The sequence below is a fragment of the Strigops habroptila genome, chromosome 18, assembly GCF_004027225.2.
Source record: "Strigops habroptila isolate Jane chromosome 18, bStrHab1.2.pri, whole genome shotgun sequence".
NCBI classification, from domain to species: Eukaryota; Metazoa; Chordata; class Aves; order Psittaciformes; family Psittacidae; genus Strigops; species Strigops habroptila.
Genome location: NC_044294.2, coordinates 3,786,086 through 3,806,571, shown reverse-complemented (window position 1 = coordinate 3,806,571; position 20,486 = coordinate 3,786,086). Strand labels below are relative to the sequence as shown.

Below are 20,486 nucleotides of genomic sequence, written 5' to 3'. Positions count from 1 at the left end.
GCGGGAGCTCCCCAGCTGTACCAGTTGCTGGTGTAATGGGCACTATGGTCACTGCTGGAGCCATCCCTCCTCTGTAACCATCCTGGAGCAGGGCTGCAGCGAGCCTGTCCCTGCTCTAGCAGCCGCAGCGGCAGGGCCTAGGACTCAACATCAATACTCTTGTTTATTCTCCAAACATTTATTCTAGGGAAATGAAGTGAACCTGCACAGCCTTGCCCGCTCTTGTGGTAGGAGTGCAGAGCCACCCTGCGCCAGGCCAGCTCCCTGCCTGCACCCCAGCCACCTGCTGCAGCACTGAGCTCCCCCGTGCACCCAGTGATGCTCTTCAGAGGCTGGAGTCTCACTGAAGCCATTCACTGAATGGTGAGAGCAGTCACACAGAATTGACTTTCCATGGCTGTGTCATGTTTGAAATGGAGAGTGGTCCCAGTCCAGTGCCGATAAGGTCCCAGCTCTGTGAGAGGAGGTGTTTGCCCCATGGTCCATGCCAGGGCTCTTGAGTGTCAGGAGACCCCCTTGCCAGGGGCCTCAGCCCTGTCTCCACAGGGATGCACTGCGGCAGGGGGAGAGCAGGCAGCTGCTGCAGGCCAGGAGCAGGCTGAGGGGTGCTGGAGCTCCACGGGGCTTCTCCTCCTTTCCCAGGTGTGTTTCCTGCAGAAAACCCCATGGCAGAGCTGGCTGCTGGCCTGGGAGGGGACAGCCAGCCCCTAGGGAGAGCCTGTCCTCAGCCTTGTCACATTTGCTGCAGGAGAAGCTTCCAGTGTCCCTCACACACTACACTGCTGCTGTCCCCTGGTGCTGGTACCGCAGTTCCAGCTCTGTCGCTGCTCACCCCACTCCTGCCACAGCTTCAGCAGCAGCTCCAGCCCCGCTCACCTGGGTGCTAGTTGCCGATGTGCAGCGCATGGAGTTCTGCGGTGAGGTTGTCCGCTGCCTGGCTCTCCTCCTCGTAGGGGTACCCCGTGTAGCCACCCTCCTCCCTGCAGTACCTGAGGAACCTGCGGGCACACACCAAGGAGAGCATGGGCAGGACGGTGCCACTGGCCTCGCTGCCTGCACTGCCCTTGCTGCCTGCACTGGCCCCGCTGCCTGCATAGCACTGGGCATGTCCCAACATCATCCAGGCACAGCCAAATGGGGCTCACCTCTGCCAGTGCTGGTCCTTGGTGAGCACGGCTGGGTTACCCACCACGATCAGCAGAGCTTTGGCCCTGGTGATGGCCACGTTGAACCTCTGAAAGAAAACAACAAGGATTTTATCTGCAGCAGCACCTATCAGCCCCCTCCCCAGCCCCACCTGGGTGTGAGCAGCTCTGGTGTGGTGCTGAGCACCCGGCGCAGCTCTGCCTGTGAACAGGGGGTGCCAAGGGAGAGGGGCCTGCTCCAGGGAACCCCAGGTACCTTGGGGTTCTTGAGGAAGCCCAGCTTGAAGTTGTGGTCGAGCTGGAGGTACTCGCCGCAGCTGCGCACAGTGGAGATGAGGATGATGCGCCGCTCCTGGCCCTGGAACTCCTCCACGGAGCCAACCTGGGGGGCGGCAGCAGGCAAGGGGCTGGGGAGCACCCGGGGTGGTGGGGCAGGGCAGGTTCCTCTCCCCATGCACCCAGGACCATACCTTCAGCAGGCTGATGTCTGGCAGCGCCCTCAGGACAGGATCCAGGGAGGTGATGGCTTTCCGGATCTTCTCCACCTGAGGGAGGCACATAGCATGGTCCAGGTCATGGAGCTGTCCTCGTGTGGTGGCCCTGGGGCTGGCCATCCATGCCATGGGGAGGTGTCTGCCCATGCCCTGACAGCAGAGCCATGCCCTTACCTGCTTCCTGTAGGGAGAGATGATGCCGACCTCCTTGGGCGACACACTGGGGCAGCCCCCCTTGCCCCGGCTCTGCAGCAGCTTCTTGAGGTAGTGGACCAGCACCTCGATCTCAGACGTGTTGAAGAACGAGGGGCTCTTGGCCTCTCTCCGGTCTTCCCCGCAAACCCCATGGAAGATGATGGGGAAGCCCTGGAGATGGAGAGAGTTGGGCTCTGCCCCACCTGCAGCTTGGGGCTCCCCTGTTCCCCTTCCTGCATTTCCACTCACTTTCTTGGGAAGTTTCTCCCAGTTACAATACAGGCTCCGGACATCAAGCTCGTCGCTCTCACAGGCCTTCAGCTCATTGTCATAGAACAGTTCGTTGGGGATCCTGAGGATGGCCTCGTGGGACCTGCAGAGGGAGGACAGTGCCCTGGGTGGGTGCCACACAGCCCCAGCACCCTCCTGGGCACCATGCACCCGGGACAGGGGTGCGCTCACATCTTCTGCACCAGCCAAGGCACTACAAGGCTCTAGGAAGCCAGAGCCCATGGTGCACACACCAAGCTGCCCCCAGCAGAGCAGCCCCATCCCCACGCTGTCCCCATCTCCACCTGTAGTTCCAGAGCAGTTTGGTGACAAACTGGGGGTTGTATCCTCCGCTTGACTTCTCGTACAGGGGGTTGTGCAGCATCAGCCTCTCCAGCAGCGAGGTGCCTGTGCCCAACAAGACCCCATGGCTCCCTGCAAGGCTGCTCAACCCCTGGGTGCCAGCAGCGCTCCCTCCCCTCTCCCTGCTCACCCAAGCCATGCTTGATGGCCAGTGGAGACATCAGGACAGGGCCCAGCTGCTGGGGGTCTCCTGCCAGCACCAGCTGCCCCCCATTGGGGTTGGTGTCCTGGTCCATGGCAGTCAGGAGCCCTGTGCAGAGGGAGAGCTCAGCAGGGGAAGGGGGATCCCCAGGACCCCCAGAGGGGTTGGTCCCCAGGAGAGCAGCCAGGCACCACTCACCTGCGATGGCGACCACGCTCTCCGGCTCTACTGCCTGGCCACACTCGTCGATGAAGACATGGGAGAAATATCCTGGGGGGAAGTTGGCCGACACCAGCCTGGGGAGGAAGTGGAGTGAGGCTGCCTTGGCAACCCCTCACATCCCCTTTGTCCTCATCCTCCTGCAGACAAGGGGTCCCTGCTGCTGCCCACCTTCCTCTGCATCCCATTGGGACTGCCCTTGCAGCCTGGTTGCAAGGCAGCCTGTGAGCTCCCCCTGCCATGGGAGGTGGGAACAATCCCAGGTCCTCTGACCTTCCTGCTGTCACCAGCGTGGTGATGAGGATCCGGTAGTGCCCCAGGTGCTCCTTGCTCGGGTACACATAGCAGCTCTCCTTGTCATCCCAGTTGCAGCAGGGCTGAAACACAGAGGCTCGGTGGGATCCTGCTCTCCCCGGGACCACCAGCCCAGATGTGCCAGGATGGAAGGGCCGGGATGGATGGGCTGGGACCTACCTTGATGTCAGCAGGCACCTCCTGGTAGTTCCTGGAGCTGGCGATGAGCCTGTAGACGTGCCGGGGGGCAATGTCCTTGATGAGGCGCTGGCACAGCAGGTCTGCAGCGCTGTTGGATGGGGCGCAGGCCAAGATCCGGGCGTCCTTGAAGCACGTCCATACCTAAGCGGGAGGAGGGGGTGGCAGCACTGGGCTCCATGACCAGCGCTGGACCTGGGCACCAGCCACTCACCTGCTTGATGGCCTCCACCAGAGTCACTGTCTTGCCAGTGCCAGGGGGGCCGAAGACGAGGTACGGGGCTGGCCGGGACATCCCTGTCACGATGTGTGTCACAGCTCTGCACTGCTCCTCATTTGCCTCCAGCTTACGGTCAAACCACCTGCGGAAGCAGAGGCAGGGTGGCCTGTGTTCCCATCTCCATTCCTATCCCATCCCCATCCCTATCCCATCCCCATCCCCATCCCGCCTCACAGGACTCACCGTGGCTGGAAGGTGCCTGTGAAGAGGGACTTGTGGTAGGAAGCAGAGGGGAAGAGGAGGCTGGACAAGCCACTCTGCATGGCCAGGGCTGCTGCCCGGTGCTGCACCTGCAGCGGCAGCCGGTTGAAGGTGAAGGTCACATCAAACCTCAGGTTGTTCACAAATTTCTTCTGCAGCCTGGGAAGGAGCCGTGTAAGCAGGGCACAGGGATGCTCCCTGAACCCTCCTGGGTTCACCCCATGCCTTTGGCACATCCAAGCAGGGCCTTGCCAGCCCGGACGCCACTCACTTGGAGGAGAAGCCCAGCCTGACCTTCTCCAGCTCCACACCGTGCACATAGCCCTTGTACTGGACAAGCGGGGAGTGGTCCCGCTCGCTGCTCAGGTTGGCAAAGAGGTGATCCCCCTTCAGCACTGACGGGCGGTTCTCAGCCACACCGGGGACCTGCGCCCAACATCTGGGTGATGCCGGCACCCCGGGATACCCAGCACTCCTCCTGCCCCCCGGCTCCCATACGCACGTCAAGGACAAGCAGCCCCCTGTCCTGCACCATGGGCACGTCCTGCATGTCGTAGCGCCGGATGTCCACCTCCATCTGGATCTCCTCGAGGTGCAGCAGCAGCTGGAACTTCTGCTCATAGTTCTCAGCCTGGAGGGGGGCCTCCAGCAGCGACCTGCAGGCAGCAAGGATGTCACCGTGCCCTGGGGACACCTCGGCCAAGGGGCAGCACGGACAGGCATAGAGACGGGCAGCGTTGCCTCCATGCCTCAGCACTCACTGCATGGCAGCCCAACTGGAGCCAGCGCTGGTGCTGGGTCCGAGCAGGATTGTGTCCTTGAGGCTCCTCGGATACTGATAGGTGTGCAGCGGGATTTCCATCTCCAGTTTGTTTTTCATGAAGCTGGGCGGAGGGAACAGCAGTGCCACAGGGACTGCAGAGCTGGGGTTCCCCCGGGATGCAAACACCCCTGTCCCCAGCAAGCAGGGTGTCCCCAGCCCTGCCACCACCAGCCACCACACAGGGATGAATCACTGTCCCAGGGTGCTGGACAGCCTGGTCCCAAGGAGCTGAGCCTTGTCCCAGCTGGAGAACAGGGATGGCAACAGGTGACCCCACCACATACCCATCGGGGGGGATGCCATCCTCGGTGACAACAGTGACAGGGCGCTGGAGGTTGGCCTGGTAAGGCTGGAACAGTGCTGAGGGCCCCAGGTCCTTGGCCAGCTGGCTCTCGGCAACAGCAGCGATGCAGCGTCCAATGCTGAAGGACTTGTCTGGGTCCTTGGTGAACTTAAAGTCCACCACGACGTGGAAGTACCCATTGCAGGAGGCCAGGCACCGCACCCGGATGGGGTACCTGCCACCTGCATGGCCAAGAGGTGAGTGCTGGGTCCTGCGTGGGACAGGGCAGGGCGCAGGTGATGGACCCTACCTGGATGCAGCAGCAGCGACTGGCCCTGTGTCACCCCTTGCTCATCAGTGAAGGAAAGCTCCCTCGAGGGCTGGCGTGGCCGGCACTGCCACAGTGTCACAGCCTCTGCCCCGTGGTTATGCACCACCATGGTGACCGTCCGGGGCTCACCAGGCACCACCGGGAAGCGGATGTGCCCATTGCCCTGGTCATGCTTCGAGACGATCTCTACCCCGTGCTTCCCGCGGATGAACTCGGCCCTGTGGGAAGGCAGGAACAGGTTTTCCAAGCGAGGTGGGGGATCCCCAGGGCCATTCCAGGCGTGGGCAGGGTGCTGCTAGTCATACCACTTCTTGGCACGGCTCAGGGGCACTTGAGGACCAGAGCTGGGCTGCTTCCCTGAGGCGTTCATTCTGGGTCTCCAGTACTGGTCTGCCACCACCACACGCTGCTGCTTCTGCAGGGAGCAGCCAGTATCAGCATGGCTCCAGGTGCAGCTCCCGAGGAGCCAGTCCCAGTGGAGCTGCTGCACTGCCCCAGCCCAGGGCATCCCTCACCTTCTTGAAGTGCACCATCTCCCCGTGAACCTGCGCCTGGTGGGTCACCTTCAGCGCGTACAGGACACAGGAGAAGTTGGGCATTCTTGTATCAGTCCTGCGCAGACAAGGGATAGGTTTCTGTGTGGGACAGAGCACGACTGGGCTGTGCTCAGCACAGGCAGCCAAGAGGAGGCAAAGCGGGAATGGAAGGTGGAGCAGGGCTGAGGCTGGGGTGAGGAGCACTCGGTGGCTGCCCTGTGTGCCAGGAGAGGGAGAAGGACTGGGAAGGGACATGTTCCCATTCCCAGATGCTGTTCCCATTCAACAGAGGCTGTCCAGAGGGGTCACCCCCTGCACAGCCACAGTGCAGATGGGAGGTCCTCCAAGGCATGGCCACTGTGCTTCCCAGGTCCCTCCTCCGACACCCAGGCTGAGCCCCGACTTTGCCAATGATTAACAGTTGTGACACTGCACGAGGGCCAGCGTGACCAGTGTCAGCGGGGTGAGGCAGGCACTGGGGGTCCGAAGCTGTGCCCAGGCGGCTGCTGGGATGGGGCATGCAGCTGGAAAACATCCCAGCAGGATGCTGGGTGCAATGGAGGTGCAATGGAGGAGCTTGGGGGCATGTGGGGCTGGCGTATGGAGTGGCAGCTTTGCCTCTTCTGCATCCACAGCCCAGTGCTGCTTGGTTTAATCCATGCCTGGAGAGAGCAGAGCCCATGTTTAACAGGTCCTGGTGGTCCTCACTGCTTGGAAAGCACATGCTCCTCCATCCCACCAGGCAGGTAATGAAGGAGAGCCCCTGAAGACCCCACTGCTCCTCAGTGCTACTGCACACCTGACTGGAGCTGGCTTCACACTCAATGTGAAGCCCCAGTGATGCTGGCCAGGAGGATGGTCCTAGGCGATGCTGCCCGGGTCCGGCCGAGGGCTCTCACCTGTACCGAAACTCCTGGTTGTAGATGCTCCGCAGCGTGTCCCGCCGCCTCTCCTGCTCCCGGCCCGTGTCCCGCAGGAACCGCACGAACTCATCCCCGCACAGCCTGGCCTCCGCTACGCTGACCCGCGGCATGGCTGAGCCGATCCGAGCCGTGCTGAGCCGGGCAGACGTGTGCGGGGCTGTGCCGGGCTGTGCCGCGCCCGGCTCGGCTGGGCTGGGCTGCGGCTGGCCCCGTAACGGGAAACGAAAGCGAAAGGGGCAGTGCGCGCTGCGGGCCCGCCCGCACGGGGTTGGGGGGGGCCGGGAGGGACCGGATCCTGCCCCATCGCCCCGCACCTCCCGGCGTCCCGCACCCCATGGGAGGGCTCCCGGCTGCGGGGTCTACGCAGGGCTGTGGGGATGGCCGAGCCCGGACCCCCGAGGGGTGCACACACACCCCCTCCGTACCTCACAGGGGCACCCCAGAAATGGAGGGCCGGGTGGTAGGTGCAAGGCTGGGAGAGCCGAGCGGTGGGTGCCAGAGGTCTGGGCTTGTCGCCCAGCCCCCAGCCCATAACACTGGCTGGAGTTGCCCTGGGGGGGCAGGATTGGTGCCCAGGTGCTGGCATGGCTGTATCCAATGATGAGGGGCAGGAGCTCCAGGAGCCCTATAAATAGGGCAGTAGCAGGAGCTGGTTTCCCGTGCTTTCATCCTCCAGCCTATCCAGCGAGGATGGTGATCCCTGACCTGCCCCTGTAAAACAGCTCCAGACCCTGGGACCGCTGACAGCGCTGCTTGAGCCCCGTCTGTGGCCTGGGGGTGTTGGGGTAAGTCGGCTATTTTCCTCGGCTTAGCATGGGTGGCCTTTCCTCTGCCCCAGGCCATGCTGATAACGTGCTGCTGCCTGGAGGTGCCTGGCAGATTGATGGTGGAGGGCTCCTTGTAGGCTGTTTGATGGGTCTGAGGCTTAGAAAATGAGGGTGTAGCCTTTGGAGAAGCTGTTTGTAAGTCTTTCTGTCATATATTGCAGGCAGAATCCTGGAGCTTTAAGGTTTGATCTTGCAAACAGATAGGAAAGCTCTTTCCATTGGGTGCAGCTGAATAGCCCTGCTGCTGCCTGGGCTGGCTTTGCCTTCCCTGGCTCACTCACGCTGCAGTGCCTGCTCAAGATGACTCCTCTGTGCTCAGCCTTTGACTCTTGCACGCTTCAGCAGAGCCAGCACAAGGTATGTGGCTCAGTCTCCACTGAGGCCTCTGGTGTCTAGCAGACCATATGCCATGGCTTTAGGGATTAGGATGCCTCTGGGCATGGACCACCACTGGGCTGGTGCTTCCTTAGTGCCCCAGTGGCGATTGGTCATGCAAAGAGTTGCTTTTCCAAAGAAAAAATAGGAGCTGGGAAGGAGCTAAGATTGGGATAGCTGAGGTTGCTGTAGAGACGGCTGGTGAGGGAGAAGGGCCAGGAGTGGGCAGGGAATGAGTCGTCCTAAAGGATGATTAGCTAAAGATTTGGAGAAGGACAGAGATAGAAACAGTCTTCGGGCTGGAACAAGCAGTGGTGAGCAGCTCACATTGTAACTAACCCAGAGCAGGGAAAAGGCTAGCCTTGAGGCAGATAAAAGCTCTGTTGTGTGCACAGCCTTATCTTGGGTCCTGCTTCTGCTCCACATTCTTGGAATTACTGCACTGCTCGTCTGGATGGGACCATGGCCACAGAGCACAGCACCTTTGATGCTTGTCCACACAACCTTTCAACTCTGGGCGCTGTGGGTGGGGAGGCGACTCTTCTACAAACACTGTCTGCTGGAGCATTGGCCTTGAGCACCTCTTTGGTCAGTGGCATGCAGCTCCTCAGGAACACATGGTCCTGCTTCACCCAGCGCAGCATGCAACCCACTGCCAGCCAGGGAGAAAAGGTGCTGTAGGTGTTCCCATAAACCACAGACAGTGGAACAACCTCATTTGCTGCTCTCCCTCATGTGCCAGGCTTCGCTAGAGCATGTAAGTGCTCTTTCAATTGGAAAGCTCTCAGCCTTACAGCTCCCTGGCCTGTGCGCCAGGGTGGGAGCATCACCTGTGGGTCTGCACGTAACACCAGCCCTGATTTCACGCTGCTGCCTATAGATCTGCCTCTAGAAGGAACTAACAGAAGCAAAACCAGGAAAGACGAGACACAGATGGCTTTAAAACAAAGACCAGTGTATTTTCACTAGACTACTGGATACAGAGGATGCCTGGAGGATGAAAGGTCAGTCTCGACAGCAAATACAAATATATTTTATTTAGACAAAACTTCTCACAAAGGATAGACGCACTTATTTTTGTGCTACTACTGTGCAAAACCTGAAGTGTAATGCACAGGCAGCCCCATCCCTATTTTCCCAACCCATTTCTTCGTGTATTTAAACCCAGGAAGACACTAGCCAATTTAAAAACCAGAACTGCAGGAAGGCCCAGTGATAACCAAGTGCAAACAAAGCAAAGCGAGTTCACCAAAGATTTCATTTTGCCGTGAGTACATGTTCTGAGTCCTGACTGAAAGGCAGACACATGCCTCTTCAGCCTCCCCTTATAGAGAAACTGGTAGGACTGTTGTTTTTGCTTGTACAGTGGGGGAAAAAGCAACACAGAGCAAGCACTTGGAGAGCAAGAGATTCAAAAATCCCCTTTAAGTATGACAAGAAACTGGCCATGATTGAGACAAAATGGAAAGGGTTTTTTCTCTCACTTTGGTGCAAGTTTATTTATTTTGTACACTATCCATCCATACACCTGTGATACAAATTCTATGAACCTGCCACAAAGCATTGAAGCACAACATACCTATTATTCTGTAGACACTTGCATCTTTAATCACCATCCAGCCTACATGGATCAGCAGTGATTCAACACAGGAACTTGTAGCTCTGTAAAAACGCAGATGCCTGATAACCGTGCACACACAGGGGAGGGGAGAGCAAAAACGTTCACTTTTAGGGAACATGGCTCAAATCTTCAGGTTAAAAACCCACTAATTGTGTCCCTGGAAGAGCTGGCTGCGGTGGGGGGGGGGGAGGCGGTGTCTGTAAAGGGTCTTGTAAACTCATCTGATATAGTACAACCTAAGCCTGCAGGCTTTTGCTCTGTGGAGGTCAGGCTATACGAGGACTCGCTGTCTCTTGCATTTACTGTATCTTGCAGCATAGCGCCGGGGGCTGTTGGCAGATTTGACAAACTTACTGGAGTACCTGGAGTGCTGTACACGAGTGAGGGGAATGCTCTGCACCCTCAGCTGTATTTATAATAGGGCTTTTCCAGCTAGGAAGTTTTCCAACCAGTGATTGAAAACAGTTACACTTCTGAGCCATGAAATGTGGCTTAATTAAAACAACCTATCAGTAAATGCAGTCACAACAGGAAGTTTATGCAGCAGGAAACACAAAACACAAAGACAATGCTATTTGTTCCACAGTTCTCTCTGAGGCTAGAAAACCTGTTAACTTTGAAAGCCCTAGAAAAATGCTGCACTGGTTTAGAAACCATCTACTTGGCATAGGACCACATTTGTTTTTTGCACGCAAACATTTCCTCATCTCCCCATTCCTGCTTTAAGCGTTCTGCATCTCTTTGCCAATCTTGTAGCTGAGGATTTTGTTCCAGTCGATCTTGGTGCGGGTGACGGGAAGCTGCCGGCGCAAGGCTTTGAAAGTGGTGTCTGACATCGTCTGATAGTTTTCACTGATTGCTGTCTGCAAGGGCAAGTAGTTCAGTGACAGCAGTAGTAAGATACTCTGAGAAAGCATGACTATAAAGGCCACAACGCTTTCCTATGAGGTGAAGACATGCTATTAACTAAGCAAACAACAATCACCGGTGTGTGTAAATAAAAGGGTCTCTATCAACTCCCCTTATAAACCTAACAGTGTGTCCTTCGGTGTTTTACTGACTTACCTGTACTGAGTCTCTTTATACATAGGCTGGGACAATAGAAAAAGCTGTGACACAAATTTCCTCTTCACTATTTTTAACTATCCCAGAGGAAGATTCTTAGACTCACCCATTCCTCTTCCATGCTTGTTCCAGGCATCATTTGCAGCCATTTTAAAAAACCCTACAGCAAACCTGATTCTTAATTACAAATAGCTTTACAATTTTACCCTTTAAACAAATACTACTGCCCTTTCCTAAGTAATTCTTACAGTCAATACCAGATTCAGCCAGAGACAGAATTAAAAGGTCAGTTTTCCATGTTTCCATTAGCTGTAAACGGAGACTGACACGATTCCACCATTTCGGGGGGTGGGAGGGTGGGGGCTGGAACTAGATGATCGTTAAGGTCCCTTCCAACCTAAGTTATTCTGTGATTCTATGACACTTATTTAACCACCAGCAATCTTACCTGGTACTCGTTTTCTGCATTTTCTATTATCTTAATAAATTCCTTGGCTGTCTGGACATCACTCTACAAAGGAGAAAAAGATATTTCTATGTTTAAGAGCAGCTTACAAAAGCTACATGATACATTTCTTCTCAAATGATAGGCTGAGTATAGATGAAGTGGATAACTTCAGTAGTTTCTGCCTCATGTTGAGGTTCTAGACAGAGGTATGTACTAGCTAGGGCTTGTGCTCCAAACTGGAGCAGGACTGCACCCTAGCGAGCAAAAGGGAACGTTCATGGCATAGATTAGGGATTTTGGGACTCTTGCTCCCCCCACCGTACTAAGGATTTATTTTCCCTTAGTATACTGCTCTTACTGTTCACAGACAGTTGCACTTAGTCAGAAAAGCATATTTTGCCCTCTTGAACCGACTCTTGTAGGATAAGCTTTTCAACAGAGACTCCTAATACAGTCTAACTTTAAGCAATTGAGAATCTGGGTTTCCCATGTGACTCTAAACACTACAACTACGCTGACTAGTCACCATAAAATTACATTACTTTCAAGTCAAGAGAATGTAGTCATGAGGTGTTTAAGGAATAAAATAGTTGCTTTATCACAACCCAATCTTTTAGCATACTTACTGAAACCTGTACAGAGTCCTGGATATCTTTATGACTAACCAGTTGAACATTGCCATCTTCATAATAGTGAACCTGAACAGAGAAACAAAATGCAGGTTATCATTAACACTCATTTTGCCATCCCTAGAGCCCCCAGTGCTACCAGGATGGCACAACAGCATCGTTGTGCCAGTCTTCTCTGCTTACGTGGAGACTAAAAGCAGGATGGATTTTCTAAAAGGTTTCATTCTTTGTCAAGACTGTTCAAGATTATGTTAATGCAGTAAACGCCTAGAGTTGAAATAAGAGCAATTATAAAAGAATTCATGGTATAGGTTTTAGTCCTATAAAGTGAAGCAGAGTTGGAGGCCTATAGGGTAATGCTATATAATAAACCACAGGCCAGATTGTAGATGATGTCTGAAACACTAGATTTAACTTCTTGAATTGTATAGTGTAATTAATAGCATCTTGACTTGAGAAGGACATCTTGGCTGCACTTCAGCATCTCATTCTGAGTCAAATGCATTTGTGTAAGGGAAGCACGATGCAGCTTTTTTCTGTTACTGCCACAAAAAGTAACTCACCTGGATTTTGAGCACTGCAGCCACTTGAGCCATTGGTGGTGTGATGGTAAACTTCCATTCTGATCTCCAACGACCGTTCCTAAACACAAGCAAAGCATGAAAAACGTTTCCAAAAAGCTCAAACAACAAAAAGAACCAAACTAACCAGAGCAAGTTGTTTCTGCTGTCAGCTTATGACTAATACTACAGTGCCTTACATGGCATTGAATTAAGCTTCTGAAACATAGCTGAATCCCATGCAGCTTCAGCACAGACTAGCTCCAGTGTACTTGTGCTCTGGAACACGTAAGGAGGTATCTGTCTGGCTCTGCTAAAACCTTTCTCTCTGGATAGGTCACTGAGCCACACTCAGTGGATTTAGGGAAATGCCAAGGGGGCTGCAAGGAAAAGAGACTACAGAATGAGAAAAGAACTCGGGAAGCCCAAGACTATCTGTTTTTCAGACTGTGTCAGAAAACATAGAGGATGGGTTTGTTTGAGGACTAGTAAAGGAAGAAAATACACTACATTGAAATAGTCTTACCAGAAGTTTTTGGGCTGGAACTGGTGGCTCTCAATACAGGCAATAATTGTCTGCTGCCCATCTATAGATTTACCGTAAACCTGTGTTTAGAAAAAGAGTTAAAAAGGCCCAAGAGCTGAGGAAAGCCATTCTTAATTTCTGTTCTTGGTAGCATTGTGGAGGCTTGCTACTGTGGTATTGCACTGGGAACATATACCACTAATGATACTGTGCAACACCTCCACATGTGCAAATAATGCCTCCTTTTACTTAACCAAAGGGCTTCAGGTGGTTGGCAGTCATGACTATGAGAAAGAAGATTTAATACTGTGTGCAACCAAAATACTTGCACCCTCTTTGGAACTTGTTATTCCAAAGTTGGTGAAAACACTCCTGAGGCTGGAAAATTCCAACAGCACTGCCCAGCACAAAGCACCCGACACGGAGCAATGAACTTGCAGAGAAAGATGGATACTCAACAGTACAGAAGCCATTGGGATAATGATCTTTCACATAAGCTCTTAATGCACTGTCACAGGCATCTCTCCATTGCTTTAAAGCTGACTCCGTGTCCTCAGGCTGGGGGTCACTTGCTTCTTTCCTTAAATGATCAAACTTAAAAGAAAGTTTGTTTCTTGGGTCTAAAAATCTGCCATTGCCCAGATCACCATGTTCTGTGATTAAGACCTGTAAAAGAAGTTGAAATTCAGATATGCTGCTGTAAATGTGTTGCTTAGTGTTTTTCCCTATCAGAATAGGTATCAATGTTTCAATAGATTCTTTCTTTGAGCTATAATACCACATAAAGAAACAAGGATTTTCAATAATAATTTCAACTAAGAGTAGCTTAGTGAGGCTGGAGTTAAACTCTGCTCTTCACAGTAATACTGCACTTAGTCTTCTGTCCCAGAAATAGCTATATTATAATAATGTATAAGTTGGGCATCCTTACAATACAAACAGGTGGTTTTGCTTTTGAAGTTATTTTTGCTGTTTTCCTGTCTCATTTCTAAAGGAAACAAAAAATTTTACTCTGGGATTTACCATTTGTTGTCATGTTCCATGTTGCAATAGCTCTCCTGGTGAAGAAGGGTATAGAGATGTGGCTGTTTCTAATATACACCAACTAAAGTACACAGCAAAGTAGCACTGTACCTCCCCTCTCCTTTGTCTTATTCAGCACAATTCTCTGCCTTCCCAAATACTGACTTTTGTTTTTTTGCAGGTTGTTCTGTAACTTTCTCTTGTCAAAGATATTTCTATGGACAGCCCTCTTAAAAATACCTGCCTCCCATGAACATATCTGGGAGAGCAGGAAAGCTAGGGCAGTACCTGGCTTGGTGAACAGACCAGACATATTTTGTAGAGTAGCTGGGAATGGGTTAAAAATGCAGAAAATGGATCTTTTACTCCTTGTCAGTAGGAATTGTAAGCAGGCAGCAACATAAGGATTTGTAAGTGAGCTTTAAATAAACAGTAATCTTTAATTGTTCATACTCCTATTTAATAGAATTCAGCAAGGAGCTTTACTTAAGGGACAATGAATTAGAGTTACTGAGTAGTATCAGACAACGCTTTAGAAGAACATTTCACTTATGCTGCTTCTACAAGAACAAAAAGTTGGTAATAGAATGATGTAGGGACGAGGAGAGGTGGTAACTTCTGAGTAGAATGAAGCTAGCCAACATCTTGATGAAACAACATTTTTATTGGGTTTGCACAGTGTAGTAATACAAACCTCAACTGTAGAGAGTCTTCCCTTACCTGATCATCATAGCCTTCTATCTTCACCGGAGTGAACTGATCCATGTTATACTGTGCAAATGCACTGTAAGAATTAAAAGAACATGAACTTTAGCTGTACATGCACATTTATTTGACTACAGTTAAATGTACAATCAAAAGTAGTACATGGTATGATTTACATTATGGAAAATTTCAACTTAACTTCACAAATAATACACATGAGCACTTTTAAAGGATTTTTCAATACCTTTTATTAAAGATAGCTATAAAACCCCAGGTCTAAAGCCAGGTTTATTTTAGCGATGATCAGGAAAGAACAGAGTTCAAAAGTGGAACAGCAGGCAGCCTGGGGGAACGTGAGCAAGCCAAAACAGGAACACCCCAGCTCCCATTCAGACAGCAGCGAGGTAAGCAAATGAGTAGACTAATATTCACAACAATCTTCTTATGCAAAGACCTGCTGAGTGACATGTCACATAGCTTGCAGTAAGATCTTAGCATCAAAAAGCTTGTGTGCAATAATCTTTAAACACCTTCTGATGAGGCTGTGTAAGTAAACAAGGTATTTTGAAAGCTTTTCTTTTTAGGGCAGTTCTTTTTCTAAACCTCAGCTAAGGATTACTCAGTATTTCAGGCTTCGCTTGCCTTCCAAATCATGCTTCAGCAAGATCAGACATTCCTGCTGCTGCAGAGTTAAAACTTCTTGGCAGAGTGCCTTTCCGTCAGTTTTCTATGGCCTCTACAGTACAAATTCTAATTTAGGACTTTAAAAAGAATCATCCATGCCTTTCATTATGTATTTTGTTGGGAGGATAAGGAATTACAGAAGATTGCTCTCAATACAACACATAGATGGCTTTGTCACAGAGTGATGGGTGTAAGAAAACATGCATCTCTGATGGTAATTTGACTTGTGTTTGAAATATTAGTACTTACTGTGCTGCTCCTTCCCTGAGAAGATTGTCGTTGCTGAGCAGTAACCGGACATCTGGAGAACAGAGAGTTCAGGTTATTGGGGTTTTAATCAAATGTTTCTCTTTATGCATTTAATTTCCAACTGTGCAAATACAAACATTAAAATGATTACACCATTTCATTAAGCATGTGTAGTCACAGAATGACAGCATGCATTTCCCTCACCACTTCTTAACCTTAAAAGCACTATACTGTGACAGAGCCTTAGACTCTTATAATACATGAAATGTGAAGAAAACACCATCAATCATTTTACCTTCTTTACTTACCATTGAACACTTCATTGAATTCTCCAGGGGGTGCATGAGTGATGAATTTTGCAGCTATACGCACCTACAGAGAAGCAGAAAAGGACAAAAGATAATTTACTGGGTTCATACATACTGCAACCTACACTGAAGCAATTCACCATCAAAATCAACTCTGACAGCGATAGAAGTGCCAGATTTAGGGAGAAATCTAGGCATGCATTGTCAAAGTAGAAATAGCCTCTCAAAACTAGATTTTTAGTGTAATGTAGCAGAATAATTCCAAATGTACTGAGGAAGAAGCTCAAACCTTCATGTGGGCACCTATGAACTGTAATCAGACAGCTAAATGGCAAGATACACAAAGAATAAGAAACCACTGCAGTAAAAGTGTCACTGTAACTGGATGGTAACCTACAGCACAACCACAGAGCTAAGGAGTGTTTGACACATCATAGAATCCCAGACTGGTTTGTGTTGGAAGGGACCTTAAAGCTCATCCAGTTCCACCCCCCTGCCACGGGCAGGGACACCTTCCACTAGAGCAGGTTGCTCCAAGCCCCTGTGTCCAACCTGGCCTTGAACACTGCCAGGGATGGGGCAGCCACAGCTTCTCTGGGCACCCTGTGCCAGCGCCTCAGCACCCTCACAGGGAAGAGCTTCTGCCTCAGATCTCATCTCAATCTCCCCTCTGGCAGGTTAAAGCCATTTCCCTTGTCCTGTCCCTACAGGCCCTTGTCCAAAGCCCCTCTCCAGGTTTCTTGTAGCCCCTTTAGGCACTGGAGCTGCTCTAAGGTCTCCCCTTAAGGAGCCTTCTCTTCTCCAGGCTGCCCCAGCCCAGCTCTCTCAGCCTGGCTCCAGAGAAGAGCTGCTCCAGCCCTCACAGCATCTCCACGGCCTCCTCTTGACTCACTCCAACAGGTCCATGTTCTTATGCTGGGGGCCCAAGAGCTGGACTCAGGCCTGCAGGTGGGTCTCACCACAGCAGAGCAGAATCCCCTCCCTCAACCTGCTGTTCACGCTCTGGGGATGCAGCCCACATCAGGGTTGGTTTTTTTGGCTGGAAGTACTCGCTGCTGGGTCATGGGGAGCTTCTCATCACCCCCAAGTCCTTCTCCTCTGGGCTGTCTCAATCTGGTCTCCACCCAGCCTGTATTTCCGCTTGGGACTGCCCCAACCCATGTGCAGCACCTTGCACTTGGAGGGCCTTACACCTTGTATTGCAGGACACTGTGATTCCCTGTGATGCAACTTGTTTGTGCTGATGACTGGCTGAAGGAGATGCTACAGCTTCACAGCAAACAGCGTGTGAAGTAGCAGAGGTTGATCCCTCTAGAAATGGAGCAGTAAATCAATTACACCAACTGCCATGGCACTGCTTCCAGACCTAATTATGCCCCATGGACTTTGAAAAGCCACTGATGTGCTCAGCATGCAGAAGGTGCTATGGAGGTACAAGGTAAAAAGCTGAGAACTGACAGAAATGGGCGAGGAAAAGTGCCAAAATGAACCAGAGGCATCAGACAGAACCTCCAAGTGAAAGCATCCAAATTTCAGGAGGCGTTGGGGTTGTTTTTGTGATCCTCTAATGCTCCCTGGTCACTCCTAACCCTGAGCAGCAGACACACCACTTGTGCCATTCTGTGGCATGTTACTCCTCCCATCTTGTAGTGTTTTCTTGGCAACTGTACTGTAGCCCAGCCATGAAGTGTCAGAGTAGTGGAAGAACTCTGGGATGTGAAGCTCTGAATGATATAATACATAACTGAAAAGGCCAAATGTAAGGAAAACACCTGAATGTCTGCAACCTTTGAAGCTGGAACAGAAAAACCCCATTCTCTTCTAAAAAGTAATAAACCTGCACTGTGCTCTGAAATCCAATATACATGTCTTGCACTGATAGAATTTAGGTGGTCTAGGAATTGATTCTGCTGAAACTAGTAAGAGTTTATGGTTTTCATAATCCAATCTTTTATGGTTTTTACAGGCCCAAAGGGAATAGACTCATCTTGGAACACTTGAAACAGGAAATGTCACAAAATTAAAACTCTCCCTTGGAATAATAAAAGTCACATTTCTTGCAATAAGCACAGCTAAGCAGCTGGGCAGTGAGCCCTCCTGCCTCAGCCATTTATTGAAGGTGACTGCAGAACAGTGCTCATTACACCTCTGGTTACTTTTTCTACTTTTCATTCCGAGCAGTAAACCAAAGCAGTGTGCATATATCCACCCTCTTCAGCTGAATTATGCCAGAGCTGGACAGAACTTGCTTCTCTCAACTGTAGTCCCTGGTTTAATTCTAAATTGTTGTTTGTATTGTTTGTCATGTAATAATTTAAAGCAGGCCATGAAAGGAAATAAGTAACACCTTTCCAAACAAAGGGTACATTGCTTTATTCCAACAGTGCTGAGTAACAGCTCTGCCTTAACTGGACTGAGCATCTCTTAAAAAAATAAAATTTATCCTTTATGCTTTAATTCTGCAATACAAATGAAACCCTAAAAGTCAGTAACTTATGCAATTGCTGCAATACAGAATGGCAACATATTTTCTCGTAGTTTTCTGCTTTTAGATAAGGTTTGTAAGTATCCAGCAATCCTAAAAACGTAGCTCTTGCTGTTTGAAAGTTTTCATTATCTACAGAACTGTAACAAGGAGAGATTGCTGCCATAGTCTTGTTACATTTCACTCTCAGATATTTGGAAGGTGATGAAGGTAATGTATAAGTAACTGAGACACTCCTGCTTTATATTCTCTGTGGTCTTTGCTGAGAGCCAGCCCGAAATGGCTGAGAGGCTTCTGAAATGACACCGGGTGCTTTACTAAGAAAGCACAAGTGGAAGCACTAGTGCAGGTGTATCCCTGTGCTAAAGCACTTCATGCTGTGATGCCTGGCAGTGGGAGGACTGCACTAGAATAAACCCCGCAAATTAACTCCCCAGTTGAACAGATTCCCTTCTGTGAGGTGCTTCAACATATGGAAAAATAAAATCCCTAAAAAGCCATAAAATTTAGTATCCTATGAATTTATGCATCAGTGCTGTGGCTGCAGGACTGGTACATGGAACCCTCATAAAAGGGACACTGTTTTAATAGGCTGACTTTTAGATCAATGGATTCTCATAAACAGATCCTTGTGGGGAAAAAAACAAACAAAAAAAAAAGCCCCAAACCAAAATAAATATTACAGGAGAGGTTTTTACAGTCTTCCACAAATTCTTTTTCCTTGGAAGGATGAACAAAATTAACCCAACACAGAAAGGAGTCTGCATTTCAATCAAATGCTATCACAAAACCAGCCATCAACAAAGAAAATGCTGCAAGTGAACGGTGTTCACTTTTCTAAGGGATCCCTGGCCCTGCCTCTTGTGTGGAGCAATAAAATCACACAATCCTGGAATGGTTTAGGTTGGAAGGGACCTTAAAGCTCATCCAGTTCCAACCCCCTGCCATGGGCAGGGACACCTTCCACTAGAGCAGGCTGCTCCAAGCCCCATCCAACCTTAAACACAAAGCATTTAAATGAAACTATTGAAGTCAGGAGCGGAGTGCAGGAAACAGGCTGCAGCGTAATTAATTCTAAATGTCAAGCATTTGAATTGCAGTTGGTTTTGAGACTTGTTTTGTTTCAAAGTGGTGTCAGCACAGTGGCAGGATGTTCATTTGCAGAAGCACCAAAATAAGACTTTTGCAAGCTGACCTACTTCCTGGCCAGCGCTGCCATTTCAGGTGCTCTGCACCACACAAGCAGAACACGCTTCCTGCTGCTGAAATGGGGAAAGTGTCCGCGAGAAGCTGCTCAGCCACAAGTGCAACCGGCAAAACGGCAGCAGGATGAATTTAAGTAGACATTGGGGTACACTGCAGTAGACTTACACTAAAATGAATGCCTTAGCTTACCTAAAATATAGAGAATAAAGAAGTGAGGCTTGGGGGGGTGCAATGCATCAATTTTGTTTCTTTATATTGAAGCACTGGTAAACTCAGACTTAAAAAAGGAGCCATATATAAAAGGTCTAGACCTATCTGAATGGTTAGGAAATGGATCCTATAGTAAATCTGCATGTTTCTTTTTCAGATTCTCTACCCTTTTCTACCCCTGCTAAGCATGGAGCTGCTTTAAATTGAATCTAGGTTGCCTGAGCCAGGACATGAAGTAGAATGCAGGCTCCGATTTCAAGTGAAATCCCATCTACTCTGCCGGATACAGTACTTGGGGTCACATAGTTCTGAAAAGCCTCTTTTTGAAGGACAACTCTTCCCTGCAAGTGCTTTGCAAGAACTGCAAATTTCAGGTGAATGCAGCAGGAGGAAAAAACCCACCCGGTGACCCCAAGTTCTTGCAACAGTGGCTCTCATTCCCAGACTAAATCCCTAGCCTAGATGCAAGCTTCGGTTTTGTTTTAATTTTCACATCAGATGCAATGATGACTTCAATTGTATCAGTTCAAGTGAAATTCAGCCAAATGATGTCAGGAAAAATATTTTATACACCATTAGATAGATTTCAGTTATGTGCTAAAGGCCAGATGAATTCTGTTCTGGAATTCCTGTTTCAAACAATGCTCACACCATCTGAAATATTAACTAAAGGATGAGTTGCACCTTTAAAGCTCTATCTGCTTGATTCACAACGAATGTCACTGTAATGAAGCTGCAATTGGCAGTTTAAGGGAAAAATGAAAACAAGCTCCAGACTTGCAAGATCCTTGAAGATCTATGATACCTCCTCCAGAACATTAAGAAACAAAGCAAAAAGCTACAAGTAATATTTTTATGATGTAAGGAA

The 20,486-nt window shown here is 50.2% G+C and overlaps 2 protein-coding genes across 2 annotated transcripts in view; both read right to left on the bottom strand.

Moving 5' to 3' along the window:
* Nucleotides 1-160: 160 nt before the first annotated feature.
* Nucleotides 161-6,881, bottom strand: MOV10 (Mov10 RISC complex RNA helicase). Its single transcript, XM_030473146.1, has 22 exons — nt 6,674-6,881; nt 5,754-5,850; nt 5,544-5,653; nt 5,218-5,456; nt 4,909-5,149; nt 4,563-4,685; nt 4,304-4,457; nt 4,073-4,227; nt 3,784-3,960; nt 3,535-3,682; nt 3,303-3,464; nt 3,102-3,205; nt 2,808-2,905; nt 2,598-2,717; nt 2,410-2,512; nt 2,084-2,207; nt 1,814-2,005; nt 1,616-1,690; nt 1,402-1,527; nt 1,146-1,234; nt 877-998; nt 161-651 (listed from the first exon to the last, which is right to left on the bottom strand). The coding sequence occupies exons 1-21, from the start codon at nt 6,805-6,807 to the stop codon at nt 884-886; spliced, it is 2,886 nt and encodes a 961-aa protein (XP_030329006.1). The 5' UTR covers nt 6,808-6,881; the 3' UTR covers nt 161-651; nt 877-883.
* A 1,952-nt stretch (nt 6,882-8,833) lies between these two features.
* Nucleotides 8,834-20,486, bottom strand: part of CAPZA1 (capping actin protein of muscle Z-line subunit alpha 1) — a 12,506-nt gene continuing 853 nt past the window's right edge. Inside the window, exons 2-10 of the mRNA XM_030473145.1 lie at nt 15,718-15,781; nt 15,410-15,461; nt 14,492-14,555; nt 13,208-13,414; nt 12,749-12,828; nt 12,226-12,304; nt 11,660-11,731; nt 11,034-11,096; nt 8,834-10,383 (exon numbers count right to left, since the gene is read on the bottom strand). Coding sequence (XP_030329005.1) covers nt 10,243-10,383; nt 11,034-11,096; nt 11,660-11,731; nt 12,226-12,304; nt 12,749-12,828; nt 13,208-13,414; nt 14,492-14,555; nt 15,410-15,461; nt 15,718-15,781 — 822 coding nt within the window. The 3' untranslated portion in view covers nt 8,834-10,242. The remainder of the gene's footprint in view (nt 10,384-11,033; nt 11,097-11,659; nt 11,732-12,225; nt 12,305-12,748; nt 12,829-13,207; nt 13,415-14,491; nt 14,556-15,409; nt 15,462-15,717; nt 15,782-20,486) is intronic.

What these genes read in the sequence shown, in the direction of transcription:
- MOV10 (XM_030473146.1), bottom strand. Translation starts at nt 6,807, where the DNA reads ATGCCGCGGGTCAGCGTAGCGGAGGCCAGGCTGTGCGGGGATGAGTTC. An exon ending in GTCGCTGCTGCTGCATCCAG is followed by an intron (nt 5,150 to 5,217) that starts GTAGGGTCCATC and finishes TTGGCCATGCAG; the next exon opens with GTGGCAGGTACCCCATCCGG. An exon ending in GGCCATCAAGCATGGCTTGG is followed by an intron (nt 2,513 to 2,597) that starts GTGAGCAGGGAG and finishes TGTTGGGCACAG; the next exon opens with GCACCTCGCTGCTGGAGAGG.